Here is a 20186-nt window from a genome sequence, read left to right on the forward strand (position 1 = left end):
TTCAAAGAATTTATATCAAAGTAGAGTTTTAAAATGTAGAAAATCTATAACTAAAATCTGTTTTGATAGTCTTTGCTAAATGAAAGCATCGGTTTATCGGTTTTGATTAATTTTCAACTATACAATATTCCGTTACAAGTAGTAAGTCTTTTGTCCAGATTTAACTAACCACTGAACCAATTGTGTCCTCCTACTTTGTAGGGAACCTTTTATGTTATTTCATTTATATATTGGTGAGAAGCCAATAGTAATATATTAATTTCACTATTGTTCGGTTGAAATCAACTTCTGCCAATAAATATTTAGAGTTTTAATATATATCTTTTAACATTAATAGGTATTCTAATATCTTTTATTCGTCCATTTTCTATCCTTTGATAAAAAATAAAGTGAAAAAAAGTTATTTATCCTATTATATAAATAAGTAAGCTTTTTTTGTCTGTAGCGAAGGATCTCGCTAACCGCTAAACTGATATGGTTCTCCATACACTGAAGCTTCTTATAAGCCTAGGGAAGGTTTTTAAATATTTTTTGGAGGGTATCTTCACCCTTTCAAAAAAAAGATTAACCAACCTAAAATACAAAAAAATAAATTTCTTTTTGAAAGTTTTTGAAAATGAGTTGGGGATCAACTTTTCCTCCTCCCACCCTATGTTTCCCTAGAGGCTTCTAGGGGCGTAGCCGCTAGTTGCTTCATATTAAAAATAGCTTTCCGCAGATATTTAAATAAAAATTGAAGATTGAAACGAAGGCCCGGACTAACAAATCTTGTATTAATTTCATGATATTTGTTATTACTTGTTTAAAATTGTCTGTTATACGATGCTATACATGATTTTTCAGTATGACTGAGAATCGGTTCTAATCCAGCGGATAATAATCGATTTTCATGCCATACTGGAAATTTTCTTACCCTACTATAAAATAATTGAAACTACTTGTTTGGTCTGTAGAGATCTGTTAGCTTAAAGTGAGGAAATTTTCTGGCGTTCAAACAATACCTAACAATTAATCATTACAGCAATAGAATAGTTATTTATCACATCATATTATATCAGCTTTCCGCGGTTATCAAAATAAAATATCATCATACTATAAATGATTTTTTATTTTGTATTACCTTTTTAAGCTATTAAAATAAATTCCATAAGTAGCAAATTAAACTAAGCTTACAAGATTAAAAAACAAAAAAAGTAAGGTAAACTAATTGAATAAGAGAGAATTATAAATTATCAACAACTTCTGGATAAATAATTATGTTAAAATACAATTATAATAGCCATAAAATATGTGTAGGTGTTTATAATTATAAAATGTTTAGGTATAAAAGTAGAGGGACTAAGCTGTTTTGTGTTGGAATGATGAATCAATAAATTATACCTATTCATTTATTTCATTTTAGTTTAGTCCGACATATTAACGTAAAACTATATTTATAGGGAAGCAATGCTACTAAGAAACGAAATATTTATTTTTAGAAACTGCAATTGTTTGCTCAAATGTAAAAACACAGGTTTCATATTCCACCTTATAAAAACTATTTTTCAGCCCATAAATTAGCCCACACTGTCATCATAAAATATTCTTAGATTTCCCTGTTGTTCTTTTCATATCAGATGATCAATACTGTGCACTAATAAATTAGTCCATACTGACATCATAAAATATTCTTAGTATCCCCTGTTGTTCTTTACATATCAGATGATCAACACTATACAATAATAAACAGCACATACTGCCATCATAAAATATTCTTAGATTTCCCCGTTGTTCTTTTAATATAATCAATGCTGTGCACTAATAAATAGCACATACTATCATCATGAAATATTCTTAATATCCCCTGTTGTTCTTTTCATATCAGATGATCAATATTGTGCACTAGTAAATTAGCCAGTATTCATTATATGTATTCTTATTTCCCCATTGGTTCTTTACTTATCGGATGATCAATACTGTGCAATAATGAATTACTATCATCATAAAATATTTTTAGTTTTCCCTGTTGTTCTTTACATATCAGATGATCAATACTGTGCACTAATAAATAGCCCATAATGTCATCATAAAATATTTTTAGTTTTCCCTGTTGTTCTTTACATGTCAGATGATCAATACTGTACACTAATAAATTATCCTATATTCATGAACACAAACGTCCATAAGGAGGAGGTTGAAGGCGTGTTATCCCACTCAAACTTTGAATTTCCTCATTTTATCTCCCATTTTAAAAATTACTCCCCATAAACTTAGAAAGCGCTCATTTTACCCCCTTAAAATAAAGCTTTAACGTCCTTGATCATGGATATACGCCACTAAAAAGATTTGATACTCATATATTCATAAAATATGGAACTTTTTAATCGGAAAATTCTTCTTTTATCAACAACATGCAGTAATCTTCACGGGGGAAATTCCTAGTATAACAGAGTAAGGGTGTCCCATAGTGTAGTGGTTAGCGCACTACGATGTGGTCGGGAGAAACCGAGTTCAAGTCCCCACATAGACCTTGCACTTGGTTAACAAATGCTGTCGCAATTTGTCAGATTATGATCACGCAACCTTCCCTAAGATGCCCTAGGGTTGTAAGGGGGGAGATTTGTAGGAAGTTAGGATTCTACAAATCAAGCAGCTCTAACCATGCTTTCCCCCATGCTCCTCGTATGAGAGTGCCATTAATTAGCAGGGAGTAAGGGAGGGGACAATGGATCGAATATTCAATCTTTAGGAGTCTCAGACTTTGGGGACTGGCTTAAAGGGAATGTGCAAGAATTTAGCAGTTTCTGACTGAGTTTGGGGACTTGCGCAAGAAATGCCGTTACTCACTATGTTAGTTTTGAATATATATAGTTTTGCAGACAGAGAGTAGTTCAAATATAAATACACGGCCCCCCTCCCATACTATATTTCACTCCCTTCATCCCCACCTCCTTTTTAAAAGTAGATGAGAAAGGGAAATGGAGAAGGGAGGTGGGGGAAATAAACAGGATAAAAAGGGGCAGGAAGGCGTGCGGGTCATATACTTGCCCATCCAGCTACACGCCTGCCTGCCCCTTTTTTCTGTGTTCACATCACTTGCCCCCAAATCTCTTTTCTCTTTCCCTGTCATCTGAAGAGATCCAGGGAGATATTTCTAGTAATTAATTACAGAATGGTTATGTCAGTCTGTAATACTGGTAATCTTATTTCAAATGATTGCTTTTTTTCTTGGAACTTTTTTCTTAGTTTATGGTTTTCTAGATTTAATCAACAGTCACTTTACAATTTCCACCATATTTTTCTTTTTCAGGCCTTTCTTCAAAAACTCTTAAATTGAATTAATTGCCCATTGTCCCCTCCCTTACTCCCTGATTAATTAGGGTGGCTTAATTTGTACCACCTGCCAAAACTCTAGGCCAGGGTGATGTAATAATTGAGTAGCTTTTACGAGAATTGCGGGTCAGCTTGTAATGTAACATAGAATGCAATTAGCTGTGTGCGAAGCTTACCAATCTAAGATTGGCCAAAGGATTCTCACTTCCAGTCTCCGTGTGCATCTGAGTCCTAACTTCAGAGAATCATGGCTACAACAACAACAGTATAACAGAGTAGTTAAATTTGTTTGTGATTAGGTAGTTTTTTTTTGCAGTTTTATGCTCTATTTTAGATTTGCATAATAGATTTCTTTAATCAATAATACAAAGTAGTACGATGTCTGTCTGTCTGTCTGTCCGTCCGTCCGTCTGTCTGAAGCTTAAGATCTCGGTAACCACTGAACCGATCGGATTCTACTCTTGAGGGTATATACCTATTGGTCCTGTGGTGGTTTTAAGCTATTTTCTTGGGGGGTGGGACACCCCTAACCCCCCCAAAAACAAAAAAATCCCCCCCCTATTTTTTATTTTGCTCTGGTACAGGCTGCCGCAGGCTGCCCTTTTTATTATTTTTTATTCCAGCATTTATTTTGAATGAAAGAATAGCAACATTCTCTCACTAAAAACAATAAATATTAATTTTTTTATCACCTCTTGGGGCAAAGCCCCTAAAGGCTAGGGGCGAAGCCGCTAGTTTTATATAATATAATCCTTAATTATTTGAAATATTTCATGCTTATGAATTTTAGTAGCCAGGAATCATATTTTTTTATAATGGGTTCATATTAAATCAATTGAACCCTTTCATTTTCTTATCCTTAGACAATATAAAGCAAAAAAATGTACTTATGTTTCGTACATCTACATTAAATCATCCGATTTTGTCAAAAAATTATTTAGACTTTATGGGCTTCAAAGTTTAGTTTTGTGATTATAGAGTAATATTGAATCATGTCAAGAAAGTACAATAGTCGCCAAACATAATGTATATAAAATGCTAGATATATGAATTGTTTATAAATGAAAACCAAATCGGCCCGGAACAGACAGACCTACGAAAAAAAAAGCAAGCATATCCAAAAATTTTACTTAAAGATGAAGGAACTAAAATGTAAAGAAAACATAGAAAAGAAGATAAAGATAGAGAAACTAACTTCTAATTAGAACAAGTTTTAATCATTCAATCGTTTCAAAGTATAGTCTTAATTTTTTTTTTTTTAGTTTAAAAGAATATTAATTTTCTATGCAAAAATAGCATGTTGTGATCTAAGAAGTGGGTTACTCCTGGACCGATTGGTCCCTGACATTTACTTTCTGTGTAATAATCATCGCAAGGTTTCAGGCTATTTTGGGAATGAGATGATAGGTCTTACCCCATCTCAGCCATTGAGAGGGCCAAAAACATATAAGCCGAGGTAGCTTTGGCAATATAAAGCTGTAAAAATAAGCTAAAGGTTTTTTTAATATCAAAATATTTAGATTTAAAAACAACTTTAATTAAGAGTCTCCTCTTAAAATATTTCTGCACTTCAAACTGATTAACCTCTGACTAACCCAATTAATTTACTGCACAACTTTCAAACTTTCCAGGATTTCTAAGGTCATTTATTATAGAAGTATGACAGCACGATACAAGACTTTTATAGAAAGGGATTATACTGTGATATTACTTCAGAGCCAACTATAGAAACTATATGATATGGATCCTAGAAATCTTAAGGGATAAGACAATAGCCGATAAATTGATGTACATCTCAAATGATGTTACACAAAATTACCCCTTCTGTAGTTTACAATTATGGGTTGAAACGTTTGGAAACTTAACTTAATGAACCATCCAATCAAATGCAATTGAGGACCCAAAAGTTGTTTAGCCAACCAAAAAGAAACGTTCTTTTAAAACTTTGGGGACTAGTGTAATAAACAGCCCAATGTCCCCCCCCCCCTCTGAATGGTTTCTATCTAAAGAGGAGTATCATCACAATACAGGTCAACTTTTAGTAGAAAATGTTGTGTGGTATTGAAAATTAAGCATACTGAAATCTGCCTATAAATTGTTTCTCCCTACTTCTACTAGAGCCAGGTTAAACTTAGTTACCTATTATGTCAGCAGTAATCATATTTTTGTTTTTCTGATTTTTTTCTGTAAGGTGAATAAATTATTTTAATAACACACCACCAACTGAATTATTTTGGAAAAATATTTTTTATTTTAGCTATTTTTGGAGGTTTATTAAATAGGTAATTACGACGTAATTTATTTAACTTCCATCGTTTTATTTCAAATAATTTTTCTTGTTGGTTTTACCTCACTTCTATTATTGTCCACATTACGTTTTTGCATATATGATTTCATCTAGGATTAATCCTAAAATTTAATAATTTGTTAAAGTCATAAGAAGTTTTTCTCTGTACATTTGGAAATAAAGTTCCCTTACATCTTGTGGCTGTCAGGATCGTTATATTTGAAAATATGTTAAACACAAATGGGAATGTAAACAGAAACAATTGTTTATTTATTTCAAAAGAAAATATTATCAAAATTTGCTTCGTTAATTCAAAATCTAATATCTTGTAAGACAACAAAAATAGTCTATTGTCCAAGGGCAGCTTTTCCATTAGCTGCCACTCTCTCCAGGAAAGCTGCTTGTCCAGCGGCTACATTTTCTGGTTGTCCAAGCCAAGCTGCCCTACAACTGTCTTGTAAGGCACGGCCGAAGCAGAAGGAGGTCTGCCATGGCCTAGAAACAGAAAAACTATAAACATTAATTATATCAACTGTATAAATTTTTTTTATCACAAGTTGATAATTTGCTATACCTCGCTATGAATGGAATAACTGTATACTTGGTAAATTTCTAAATTACCTTGGATAAGATTGTTCTTGATTCACAGCTCTGAGGTAATTAGTTGATTCTTCTTCACTCAACCCCCCAGATAGGAAGAATATACCTATGAATTTAGTTAACATTTATCAGGGATAAGATAATTGACAACAAATTGAAGTACATTCAAGTCCCAAAGGATTAAGGTCATAGGAGGAGAGAACAAATTTATGAAACTTACATCACCTCTGCAGGATTCTGTCTAGATATTTCAGTGGTCATCTAGAGATCCTACTTTTCATTGGATGTGATACACCCAAGGATATAAGTCAAGTAACATACAATCAACCCTTTGTTTGCATGACCTTTGTCTGAGAAGTCCTTACTGTGCATGGTAATGAGTTGCGCCTGTGTATTAGCCAAGGCATTCCCCTATATCTGACTGTTTATGTTGCGCACCTGACATAGTAGGAGTACCATTATTAACATCTTTAGTTGTAATGTTGTTTCTGGCCGAGATACAAAACTATCACCTCCCTCCCCTACGACGATTAAATGCGCTACGCATTGACTCCCTCTCTCCCAGACAATAATAAAGTCCTTATCTTACCTGGAACAGCCACTGGCACATGGCGAGCCAATGCCATCATAGTCAGCTTTCCAACAGTCTCGGGATCAGCCTAATAGAAATATATTTCAACAGTGTGTTACAAAAAATACAAAATTAAAAGAAGAATTTTAATGAGGAGATGAAAAGTCAAAACTATATTAAAATGAAGGTTTCTTCTGTAGCACTTGTATTTATGATCTGTGTATGTTAGTCTTAATATAGAAGTGATTGTTACTATTTAATGTCACACATCTTATATAGAAGCTGTAGGAACTACATTTAATATCGCAAGTAAACCCACTATCTTCCGACAAAGTCAAGTTAATACACTTTGATTAATCTTGTAAGTTATTGTTATCCAGCCTTGCTGAGTAAAAAATCAATGGATTAGCATACCTGAGCATCACATTTGTTACCAGAAGTGACCATATTAGGTTTCAGAAGAGTTCCTTCCAGGTAGATATGATAATCAGCCAGTGCTTTGTACACCTCAGCCAAAACAACTTCAGTCACCTTAAATACAATTTTTTGCTACCTCATTTCTTAAATTATAAAGTCTATGATATGTTTAATATCAATTCATACAATGCAATGGTTAACTATCTAGAAATGTCATTGCATAGGATTGCAAATTTCTGTTTATAGGAAGGCAAATCCATAAATACTATTCTTGAAAGTATCTGATATGTTTGAGGCGGGGGGGAAGGGGCAAGGGTTGAGTTACCCTTACTTAAAAATTGATGCAAATAAGGCCAGTATCTATGTACATTGTACATGAGGGTTTTATGTATAGGATAAGATCTTAGTACACAGTAAAAAAACACCCTTCTTTTAGTTTAGGAGATTACCTGAAGATTTCTCTGGACAGAATGAGAACCAGCCCTAGCAATATCAGGCTCTACTATGGGAACAAGACCATTGCGTTGGGCAATCTTGGCATACATGGCTGTAGCTCTTGCGCCCTCCTACAATAATATATACTAGTTGCTTCACCCCTAGAGGTCTGAAGGGGCAATTTTATTCTTGAGGTGATTTCTCGTGGAAGGGTGGTGGTACCCACCATCAAAATAGTTATAAACCTTCTCAGGAGTTGATAGAATCTACATTGTAAAGAATTTAATCATTTAATTTAGATTAACCATCTAACATAGTAATTTATAATAGTGTAATAACTCTGATTGTCAACTTGGAAATCATTTGAAAATCATCAAAGCTATTCCAAACCCTGTAAATAGATATCAAGGTAATGATGAAATTATATCATTGCCTTGGGTTCAATGAACAAAAAAAACTAAACAACTTTTGTTCTTTACTTTGAAAATCTGCCACACATGGTTGTTATTAATGCAAACTTGCCTTGATAGCTTCCATGCTTGGAATATCATCACCAATAGAGACAACCATTCTCCACTTGGCAAATTCTGCTCCCAACTTCTTATACTCCTAAATATGAAATTGTGTATAACAAATATAAAGTTGAACTATTTACAAGCTAACTATATTTCAATGAAAAAAATACAATTATTTTAAATTAAATGGAAACCTCTTACAAAATAACATATTAAATTAATGTACATTGTAAATCTTATTCCCAAATAAATAGATGAATATACATAACTAGTTAAAGGGTACCTGGACTTAAGAAACAAATAAGAAATAAGTAGCTTTTATACTCTTTGTATCAATGTTTTGTAAATGTAAAGGAATAGAGGGGGCATAAGCTATACGTTACTTTCCCCCCAGGGCAGGGACCCTGTCCCGATTTTGTAATAGATCTTTAAAATCAGCTAATACTGCCAGAAATTAAAACACAGCAATGTCCCTACAAAATAACAAAAAGCAATTTTCTAGCAGACAAAAAGGAACTCTGCCACTCATCTATACCTATAATTTTTTGGAACATAAATTTTGAACTTTTAAATAGGGCAATTCTTTCAAATTTTGATTATAGTGTTACCTTACATCTTTCATCCAGACTATCCATTCCTTGAGTAAAGACTTCACCTTTATCATTGATAGGCACCCAACCTTTGTCAAGAGTGATACCTGAAAATGATATAGTATAATAGACAGTTGTCTGCGAATATGAAAATGAAAGATTGATGGGACAATGGAGTCTAAATCAATCTTACCCATGAAACTGTATAAATTATTTCCTACCTCTAATAGCTTAACTTTATTGGAGAAAAGATTGAAAAATGACAATAAAAATATTAAATACAGGTGTAATTTCCCCCACAATTTATTATAATTTGGAGTAGTTTGATTTTATGTCAATTGTCCTATATATCCCTAAAATCTGACCTGGTACAATTCCAAGTTCTTTGACCTTCTGAATGATAGGAACTCCATCGTCTATTATAGATTATAATAACTATTTTACCTAATTTTGTCAAAAAAGGAAACAACAACAAGTTAATAATATTAATGAATTAAAGAACGTGAAACTGCTAATATAAACATTAAAGTCTTTTTGCATATTTCGTAAGTGAAACCCCCCTCCTTAATAAATCTATAAATATAGATGTATATCCAGACAACTACCTGGATCCCCCTGTTTGGGACCTTTTTTGTCTGTTAGCAAATTGCTTTCTGCTTTTTTTGTAGTACTAGCGGCAGCGCCTCTACTTTAAGGGGCTTTTTAATCAAAGGGGATGAGAAGGGAATAAAAATAGCCTATAACTATCCCATTCTTAATTCTAAAAAAAGACTTTAACCATCCCAGAACATATTAAAATCTTAAGATACAGACAAAAACCTTACTACTTTATATATTAGGATAGCGAAGCTATTGGTTGTTTTTTCAAGGCCCAATTGGAAGTCAGCACAAAGGTTCCTCTTTATTTTTCTCAATTTAATTCAAAACGAGTAGAAGGGTTTCTATGCACAACTATTATTTATGGGAATTCTCCTAAAGTTAGATCACAAACGGTCGTTCGGTCATACATGACCAATTAGAAGTATATCAATAAACTGATAAAATATGATTACAATCCTGCGTTCTGATACAGAGTTTCATGTTGAAGAATAACAGCGGATAGAGGGGATAAGTTCTCCTTGGGACAGCTGAACAATAACTGTCTGTATAGCCGTCTAAATAGAAAATTGATGTGCATTTAATAAGTTCTGCCAGATTATTGGACAAGGCATTTTCCAAACTATTACTATTGCCAAATAGCTAAACCTACCCGGTATAACTAGCGGCTACGCCCCCCCGTGGCCTCTAGGGGCCCTTGAGGTGGAAAGAAGGGAGGAAACAGTTGACCTCCACCACTTTTCAAATTTTATAAAGAAAAAGTTTAGGGAAGTCCAGTAAGTAATGAAATATCATCCCCAAAATAGTTATAAAGCTTCCCATTTCCTATGCAAAAGGAGAACCATATCGGTTCAGCGGTTAGCAAGATCCTTCGGTACAGGCACTCATACACACACAGATCCTGTCACATGACAATAAGGATAGGATTTATAATATCCAATCATTCTTACCTATTTTCAGGCGTATTATCAATATTTAGTTTCTGGAATCTATCCTGCATTGCAAGGGGGGTCTCATCAGCTGCTAATATTCCACACCCTGGCCTTTAAATACAATTTGGAGTTACATAAATAAATGTTGTTAATCAATATTACAAATGTTTTGGTTTCTTTATCAATATAAAATCCATAAAAGCGAAGACAAAAGAACCTTGGTACATAAGAATCATTATTCAAAAATAATATGAATAGGATAATTATATTATACAAAAAAAATTTGTCAAAAAAATAAAAATCAACTTTCTAGTAATAATTATAGAGTTGTTATGCTTTCTAAATCGTACGTAACTAATATTGAAATCAACATGCAAAGTTTAAAATTGATAGGACCGTTATGGATGAAAAAGCGGAACCGACCATTCGCTTTTAAAAATACATTTGCAATGTACTTTAAAAATTTGTCCATATTTTTAAAATTTTATTTTAATGTTAAGGGCAAACTTTTTTATTTTGATTCACATTTTACTTTTGCTTACCTGCAAATCTTTTTAGTGATGGCACGAAGTTCAGCCTTGACAGGAAAATATTATCTTTTATTTTTTACATTTATTTTCAATATGAATTACCGTTTTTAAGTCTATAATTTCATATATCATTACAGTCTATTGTGTTTTACATTTAAAGATTTTTATAAATTTGATAATCAGTTTCCCTGAAGGTCTTCTGAAATATATTCAAACTTGGTCTCGGACATTTTAATCTTCTAAATGATAAAAAAAATTGAAATCCAAATTATTGTTTACCAAAAATGCAATGCATTTAGCTGAAAAGGGCAGGGCATCTTTTTTTGGATTATGGAAAGTAGCGGGTTTTATCGCATTTTTCCAGTAGCTTTTCTTCTATTTCTAGTGACTGCGGGTGGCTCTAACCCTGCAGGGCAGATTTTCTAACCCTGCTTGGCAATCATTAACATTTAACCTAACCTAACCTAAAATAACATATCAAGTGCTACTGTAAAAATAAATCGAGACCCGCTATACCACGTTTTCTTTCCATGGTCCACTTTTTTATATTAAATTTTTATCTAGTAAAGAGAATAAGTTTTGTTTTGCTTAGATTCTACTTTAATGGTTTAAAAATGACAAAAAATGGTTTTGAAAACCGAAACAAATAAGATGTAGGAAATACAATAAAAAATGTTTAAACATTTTTTATTTTCTTGTAACAAAAATACAGACTGAGGGAAGCCAAGTTTAGCAGAATATGCTGATGAATGTTTTCAAATGTTCACTTTTAAAGTAAAAATATTAAACTGAAATTCCAAATTTTGTAGTATAAACATTTTTGATAAACATGAACCTTTCAACACATTAATCAATTCACACTTTGTTTTTAGAGCGGAGCTTTTATGTGACAAATTTTCATTGATTCATATTTTTTAACAGTCTAAAATAAAATAGGTTTAACTTTTGAAATGAATTATTGCAATAAATTTTGCAGTTTTTTCAAGACAAGTTTGCTAGAGAACTCTTATTGCTAGAGTCAGGAGGCTTTATAAAAGCTTCAAGGCATTTACAAAGTCATTAAATTAAGCATTATTTTTAAAAGTCAAACCCACCATTACATTTCATACAAAGCATAAGTTGAAAAAAAAAATACTTTTGTCCTAAGAATGTAAAAATAGATTAAGCATCATGGCATTATTTAATTAGGTTAATAGCCTAAAACCAAGCCCTGGGCCTTTGCAAAGCTTCCCTAAATTGAAGAACTTATTTGGTTTAGCAGTTATCGATATGCTAAAGTACATAAAAAATTACTACTTTATAATGCAACTAGCGGCTTCGCCCCTAGCCTCTAGGGGCCTTTCCCCAAGAGGTGATAGAATTTTTTTTTTGGCGAAATACGTAAAAGGACCAAGGAAATCTTCTATACAAAAAAAAAAAAAATAGGGGGGGATTTTTTGTTTTTTGAGGGAGTTGGGGGTGTCCCACCCCCCAAGAAAATAGCCTAAAACCACCACAGGACCAGTAGTAGAATCCGATCGGTTCAGTGGTTACCGAGATCTTAAGGGACGGACGGACAGACAGACGGACGGACGGACAGACAGACGGACGGACAGACAGACAGACGGACAGACATCGTTCTACTTTGTATAATAGATTAGATTTTCTTTGGTCAAATTTATTCTTGTTTTATGTCTTTCATTGTTATCTTTTCCCTTGGCGCATCTTGTGGTTAGATAACTAATCTAGGAAAACAAACTCTTATAATAAATTAACAGGATGTTTGTGTGTTTGTATGTTTGTGCCGAAGGATCTCGCTAACCGCTGAACCGATCGGGTTCTCCTTAACAGGGTAACTTCGCATAGGTCCCGGAAAGGATTATAACTATTTTCTTGGTGGGTGGGACACCCCCAACCCCCACAAAAAATGAAAAATTCCCCCCCAATTTTTTTTTTGAATTTTTAAAACTAAAATTAAAGATGAGGGGTGGGGGCAAATTTTTTTTTACTTATTCTTTTAAAATCTAAAATAATTGAATTATTAAAATCGACTCTCTCCTCCTCAAGTGCCCCTAGAGGCCTCTAGAGGCGTAGCCGCTAGTATGTAAATAAAATCAATTCAAAAAAATAAAAATATAAACCTTGCGCATTCATACAAATTGTATTTAGCTTATAATTTGCCTGGGAATCTAATATGTATATAGAATTACGTGGATGTTATGACAGGGGAAAAATTGTCGTCATTTTAGGTGTAACATGGACATTACTTATTTCTTTCATCCAGTAGGAGTGGAATGGATACGGTGGATTAGGGGATCATTATTTTAGCCAGCTAAAAGTTTGGATCTACTGCAGTTCACGGTAAAATATTGCTGGTAACGAATATTGCTGAAAATTTGTGAATTTTAAAGGCTTCTAGCTGCCAAACGGCTGAACGTACAGATCATACCCGCACATCATTTTAAGCGGCATAAGAAGGCCTACAAATAATCTGGAATAGCCATAATCCCATGTTGCACAGGGAAAGCTTCACTGAAGAAAAACCGCGTAAAATAGGTCTTTTTCGCGCATTTCTCTGCACTGCGAGATAATTATGCATTATTGATTTATGGCTATTCCAGATTATTTGTAGGCTTTTCTATGCCGCTTAAAACAGTGTGCGAGCATGATCTGTACGTTCAGCCGTTTGGCAGCTAGCAGCCTTTAAAATTCATAAATTTTTAGCAATATTCGTTACCAGCAATATTTTACCGTGAACTGCAGTAGATCCAAAAGTTTCACTCTATTAGAGTATATGGTAATCTGGTGTAAGATCCGAGTATTAATACATCAATTGTAATCTTGAATTAAAATTAGTTTTGGGATGTAACTGAAGGAGTCATACAAAATAGGTCTAAAAGAAATATTTAACTTAGAATTGTTTTCTTTGTCCTGCAATTAAACAGGGTAGTCAAAATTAATAGTAACACCACTTCAAATAAAGACAATTTTTTGATTAAAATTAAATCTAGAAAAGAATGCAAAATAATTTTGTATATATAGCAAAACAGGTCTGGCAAAGATCGATAACTTTTTTTTGTGTATCATTGTCTTTAACCTCTGAAACACTAGTATTTTTCCATTCATTTTTTGGCAAAGTGTTACATAAATTTGTTATAGAATTATAATAATACTGATTTGAAAAGAAAGTAAAAAGTATTTTTTAATTGAAATTAATTTTATATTAAAGTTAAATGATACTTTTAAAGTATTTTTCACCAGATAAATGATCTGCTTCTTAATTTTCTACCAATAATAGACCGAATAGTTTTTTTTTAAATCTTCATGCAAATGTTAGTTTGGTGTCTAAAGCTTTATCTATAGCTAGAGGTAAAGATTATAGAATACTTTTATTGTAAGTTGTGGTCATATACAAATGTCCATCTATACCTTACTATCTATTTATAGCTAGAGGTAAAGATTATAGCCTTTCTTATTATAAGCTGTGATCATATACAGATGTCTATCTATATCTTACTATCTATTTATAGCATAGAGTGATCAACACAGTTTAATTAAACATGTTATTTTTATTTGATAAGTCCAATACACAGTGTTTCATGTCAAGAACAATCTTCAGTTGGATAAATAAAAATACATGATGCTTTAATGAGCATAAATTCTATACTGTTTATTAAAAAACAAAAGATGATTTTTTTCTTGCAGTGGAGGTAAGGAACGAGTGGGTGGGGGGGTAATTTTGCATAATAAAAAGGGAAGGGTGGTGAGGTATTTGAATTTTAGCATTTAAACTATGACTAATGTTTCTTATTTAACACATGAAAAGGCAATATGTACTTTGTAGTAATGAATATGCATGATATATATAAAAAAATTGCTATGATATGGCCATATAAGGTTAAGTTTGGTCCAGTAAGTACTTTTTTCGATGTATGCAGTGGTTGAAGACTTCATTTCTCATGTTGAGTGATGTTGTGGTTGATTTTGAAGCATGGGCAATGGAAACACATTCTGTCAGGCATAATTGGCATTTCTTGAGGTTTTGGTTGTAAGTCGTTGCAAGGGCTTTTATTGACCATTTTAGGCTGTGTGGCTTGTTCTGTTCTTTAAGCTTTGAAATGCAGTCAGAGAGCTTGGTACCATTGTTGTTGTGTCTAAATGAGTGTAAGTGTTTGTAGTATCTGTTTTTAAAAGGTCCAGATGACAGCCCTATATATTGGTATTTAGTTTGGTTTGTTTCATCTGTGACAAGGGCTTTGTATACTAAACTTTCTGTAAGGCATTTTCCATCCAGGGGGCAATCTTGTGGATTCCTACAGTTGCAACCCTTTTCTGTAGGTAGGTTTGATTCACCCAGTAGTTTTTTGTTATGGCTTTGGATTATACTTCCCATGTTGGCCATTGTTGAATATGAAACTTTCAATGTGTTTCTGTTGTAGTATTTATGAAGTGGTGAGTTTTTGGGAAGTGTTTGTCAACTAGCTTTAAAAACTCCTTGGCAATGTTAGTTTTTACTGCAGAGTTGTATGGAGGATTAAACCAAATTACTTTCCTTTTTCTGTTCTTTGGCAAAGTGTTTTTATTTTGCTGTCGTTGTTTGTATGTTAACCCTTACAGATCGGGGGGGGGGGGGGGGGGCTCAAAGAGCCCCCCCCCCTCTAGTTTTTTCAATCTCATTTTTTTTGTAGGTAAGATGGAGAGCTGTAACTTCATGACTTTTTAAGTTTAGTAATTATACCTCGGCAAGAGTTGATTTTATTAGGATATCTGGTCTGTGTCGGTCGTGGTGTCCGGTCAAAGTCGGTTGGGTAGCAAAAAAAATTAGAAAAAATTCTAAATAAATCTTAATTTCTACATTATTACTTTTGTGTATAAGGTAGAAACCTAAATTTTTTTTGGTGAATACTTAGATAACAATGACCATCTGAGAAAAGCGGTGTTATGACCATTTGACCGCTCCCTGACTGACTTTATGACCGATTTTTGTCCGGCTTTTACTAGACATATATCATGAATATCGTGGCTTCTATTACAGCTAGAGACCTATAATTTTTTTTGGTAAATCCTTGAGCAATAATAAACATATAAAAATATTAATTTGCGCCGCCAACCAACGTTTTACCGCCGTAACCGCCGAAAATGGCGGTTTCCGTTATTTGCCGTTTTTCGGCGATGATCAGAAAAAGTAATTTTTTTGTTATGAAAAATAAAAGTTCGTCCTAAAATTTGGTCATCCAAGCTGCAAAATTGGCCGCGCTACAGCTGTTTTAAAATTTAGCGGCTGGCCGCTAAAAAGCGGCTAAGGAGCGGTCTGACTGCTATGACTAGAAAAAGTAATTTTCTCTAAAAATACACATGAACCACCAGAAAAAAATTTTACGTTTTTATCTGTACCAGGAGCCGAGATAGAGGGGGGGGCTCTTTGAGCCCCCCCCCCCCCCCCCCCCGATCTATTAAGGTGGGAATTGGGGCCCGATCTGTAAGGGTTAAAGTATGCTTGTAACCTGAGGCTTTTAAAGCATTTTCATACTTTCATTTTCATGATAGCTCAGAAATTCTGTTTTCTATCATATTGGGAAGTTGTTTGATTACATTAGCAGGGTGACATGACTTTGTGTTAATGTAACATGGAGGATTTGTTTCTTTCCTGAATGGTTTGTGTGTTCCATTGTTAAGGTTTAAAGTTGTGTCTAAAAAATTCACAACTTTTATGCATATGTTTGTGGTTATTTGAAAGCCAAGTGATTTAAAATGTTAGGTGACTTTTTTCTTCAAACTTTCGGCGCCTTTATAGCTAGAGGTAATGATTATAAATTTTCTTATTATAAGCTGTGCTCATATACATATGTCCATCTATACCTTACTATCTATTTATAGCTAGAGGTAAAGATTATAGAATAATTTTATTGTAAGTTGTGGTCATATACAAATGTCCATCTATATCTTACTATCTATTTATAGCTAGAGGTAAAGATTATAATAATTTTTTTATTATTAGCTGTGTTCATATACAGATGTTCATCTATATCTTACTATCTATTTATAGCTAGAGGTAAAGATTATAATAATTTTCTTATTATTGTTCTTAACCATACTGTTATTTAGATTTAGGGTGTAATATAGAAGCATTTACTTTGGGTGCAGCTGTTCTCAACCATACGGTTATTTAGATTTAGGTTGTAATATAGAAGCATTTACTTTGGGTGCAGCTGTTCTCAACCATACTCTTATATAGATTTAGGTTGTAATATAGAAGCATTTTGGTGCAGCTGTTCTTAACCATACTGTTATTTAGATTTAGGGTGTAATATAGAAGCATTCACTTTGGGTGCAGCTGTTCTCAACCATACTGTTATTTAGATTTAGGTTGTAATATAGAAGCATTTACTTTGGGTGCAGCTGTTCTCAACCATACTGTTATTTAGATTTAGGTTGTAATATAGAAGCATTTACTTTGGGTGCAGCTGTTCTCAACCATACTCTTATATAGATTTAGGGTGTAATATAGAAGCATTCACTTTGGGTGCAGCTGTTCTCAACCATACTGTTATTTAGATTTAGGTTGTAATATAGAAGCATTTACTTTGGGTGCAGCTGTTCTCAACCATACTCTTATATAGATTTAGGTTGTAATATAGAAGCATTTTGGTGCAGCTGTTCTTAACCATACTGTTATTTAGATTTAGGGTGTAATATAGAAGCATTCACTTTGGGTGCAGCTGTTCTCAACCATACTGTTATTTAGATTTAGGTTGTAATATAGAAGCATTCACTTTGGGTGCAGCTGTTCTCAACCATACTGTTATTTAAATTTAGGGTGTAATATAGAAGCATTCACTTTGGGTGCAGCTGTTCTCAACCATACTATTATTTAGATTTAGGGTGTAATATAGAAGCATTTACTTTGGGTGCAGCTGTTCTCAACCATACTGTTATTTAGATTTAGGGTGTAATATAGGAGCATTCACTTTGGGTGCAGCTGTTCTAAACCATACTGTTATTTAGATTTGGGGTGTATTACAAATGTCCATCTATACCTTACGGCAGTGGATAACATAATTAGTAGATTATCATTTAATATTTATATGGGATGATTATAATATAAGATTTTTATATTTTGTGAATCTTCTCATGACTTTTTAAAAGCGAAGCTTTTCTATAATTAGGGTCGGTCTGTACATCCGTCGGTACGTAACGGATAGCTCTTTTCGTTAATTTTCTTTTCGATTTCAAACTTTGCATGCTGAATCCTATAGAAGTTAGGTACGAATTAGAAAGTGAAGCAACTCTATAATCGTTACCAGAAAGTCCGTACGTCCTTTTTAAATATGTTGCTTTTAAACTTTTTTAATATCAATTTTTTAGGTGATAAAATTATCCAATTGGTCTGATCTTTGGAATACTGATTCCTAGGACAACAAAGTACATTGTTATAATCTTAAAATTAATACAAGTTTACTACCGCAGTTGCGTACGGTAGGGGAGTGTCAACAAGATACAGTCAATTCCTTAAAAAAAGAATTTTAGAATCATGGTCTACTTCCATAGGCGTCCAAGGGGGGGGGGTAATGGGGCGATTACCCCCCCCAAACAATTTTGGGGGTACCGTAGGCACCCCCAAATTTTTTTTTTAAATTTACCCCTACCCTGGGGGTGCCGTAGGCACCCCCAACCATTTAGGAGAGGGTATTTACCCCCCCCAAACAATTATTGGGGGGTAAATACCCCCCCCCAAAATAAAAAATCTCTAATAAAAAAATTTTTTTGCGCGCTTCGCGCGCATTTTAATACTATATATTTTATAAAATTTAAATTACCCCCCAAGCAAATTTTACCCCCGGGGTAAAAATTTTGGGGGGGGTAAAAAAAATTTGCGGCGCGCTTCGCGCGCCATTTTACCCCCCCCAAAAACGATTTACCCCCCCCAAAATAAAAAGCTTGGACGCCCCTGTCTACTTCATACAAGCATAATGGACAGATTTACCCAAAATATAGAAAAACTTTGCTTCAAACTAAAAAACTAAGCTAAGAATATACACAACACTTATTTACTAAGTATATTTGCGATAACTTTTATTTAATGAAATCTTCCAATTTTTAACCTGTACAAAACGGCCTGCTTAATTGCTTCAAGATCCATGTCAGATCTATATAGGAAATAAATGTCTATAAACGAGCTCATGTTTTCCAAGGAATAATCGTTGAAAACTCATAGTGCTCCAATAATCCATAATAAACTCTCATTGCCCAGAACGATAAGACCCATTATTTTACTTTATTAAAAATAAATTCATTTTTTTCATTTCATGTTGCTATTTACATTATAATGAAGTATTTAATTTCTAATCATAAAAAAGAAAATTTAAATTTATGATATAATAAATTTAAGAAAACTCTGTTTTAAAAGAATTCGATTGTGGCGACACTTTGTGTGTTCAAATATTGAACTAAAATTGTAATCATATAATAAACCCTTTGGTGATGGTAATGTAAAGAAAAAAATATAATTTAAAAGATCTTTTTAAGATCATTTAAATTATTAAATATTTACTTCCGTTTAAATAGTAATGCCGGGTGAGGAAAATAGATTTATTGAGAAATATATATGCATATAAAAAACTAGCCAATAGGGAGATAGTTATATCGAGCCAACTCTAGTTAAATCAAATAAGTATACACTTTGTAATTGTTCGCCTTAAGAAGTAATATTGATCATCATGTCGACTCAATATTAGTAATATGCCCAATTTAAATATGGACACAAACTATTGAAACTTATGTTTAACAAGGGTCCATGTTAAACCGGGAGTGCGATGCTGACAAGTATTTAATATTTCTTGTTGTTTGCACATATGGTCTGGTGATTTAGAATATAGTTATACTTTGATGGATTACCACGACACCAAATGACGACGATTTCAAGTATATTTTCATGCTTTAAAATCACACAACAGTTCTAGTTTTGAATGCCTTGAAACCCTGCTGTCAATCTGACTGACATATTTTAGGATTTATTTTAAAGATATTATACACACATAAACTAAAGGCTATATCATAGATTGTTTATATTATTAGGGAGGTTACGGATTTTTTTTATGATATTTTTCCGTATAAAAAAAAACCTAAAAATTTATTACCTGATAAAAGTAAAAGAATATATTGGGCCGTGGTTAATTAAATAACTGTGTGTTTTTTTACTTTTAATACTGTTTTTGAATGTCAGCCAATAGCGTCTAAAATATTAAAATAGTCACTTCAAAATTGCAGAAGCAATTTGCTGACAGACGAAGTAAGGTCCCCACCACCAATTTTAATATGTATGTATTAAATATTTCCATAAAAAGAGGGTAAAAACCACAATCATAAAATAGCTGAAAACCTGCCAAGAAGAACTTAATTAGAAAAATCCAATGGCTCGTGC

General features: G+C 33.2%; 2 protein-coding genes across 5 annotated transcripts in view; both read right to left on the reverse strand.

Moving 5' to 3' along the window:
* Positions 1-20186, reverse strand: part of LOC145323998 (EH domain-containing protein 1-like) — a 303862-nt gene that overhangs the window by 202945 nt on the left and 80731 nt on the right. The window lies entirely within an intron of this gene.
* On the reverse strand, positions 5947-11016 carry LOC145324445 (fructose-bisphosphate aldolase C-like). Its single transcript, XM_080167032.1, has 10 exons — positions 11003-11016; positions 10799-10833; positions 9093-9143; positions 8746-8834; positions 8145-8231; positions 7637-7753; positions 7185-7301; positions 6789-6858; positions 6221-6305; positions 5947-6094 (listed from the first exon to the last, which is right to left on the reverse strand). Exons 1-10 carry the CDS (start codon positions 11014-11016, stop codon positions 5947-5949), a joined length of 813 nt encoding a protein of 270 aa, XP_080023158.1.

This window comes from Acartia tonsa, chromosome 7 (assembly GCF_053477335.1).
Source record: "Acartia tonsa isolate MP-2025a chromosome 7, ASM5347733v1, whole genome shotgun sequence".
NCBI lineage: Eukaryota > Metazoa > Arthropoda > Copepoda > Calanoida > Acartiidae > Acartia > Acartia tonsa.

What these genes read in the sequence shown, in the direction of transcription:
- LOC145324445 (XM_080167032.1), bottom strand. An exon ending in AGAACTTGGAATTGTACCAG is followed by an intron (nt 8,835 to 9,092) that starts GTCAGATTTTAG and finishes TATCATTTTCAG; the next exon opens with GTATCACTCTTGACAAAGGT. An exon ending in CAAGCATGGAAGCTATCAAG is followed by an intron (nt 7,754 to 8,144) that starts GCAAGTTTGCAT and finishes ATATTATTGTAG; the next exon opens with GAGGGCGCAAGAGCTACAGC.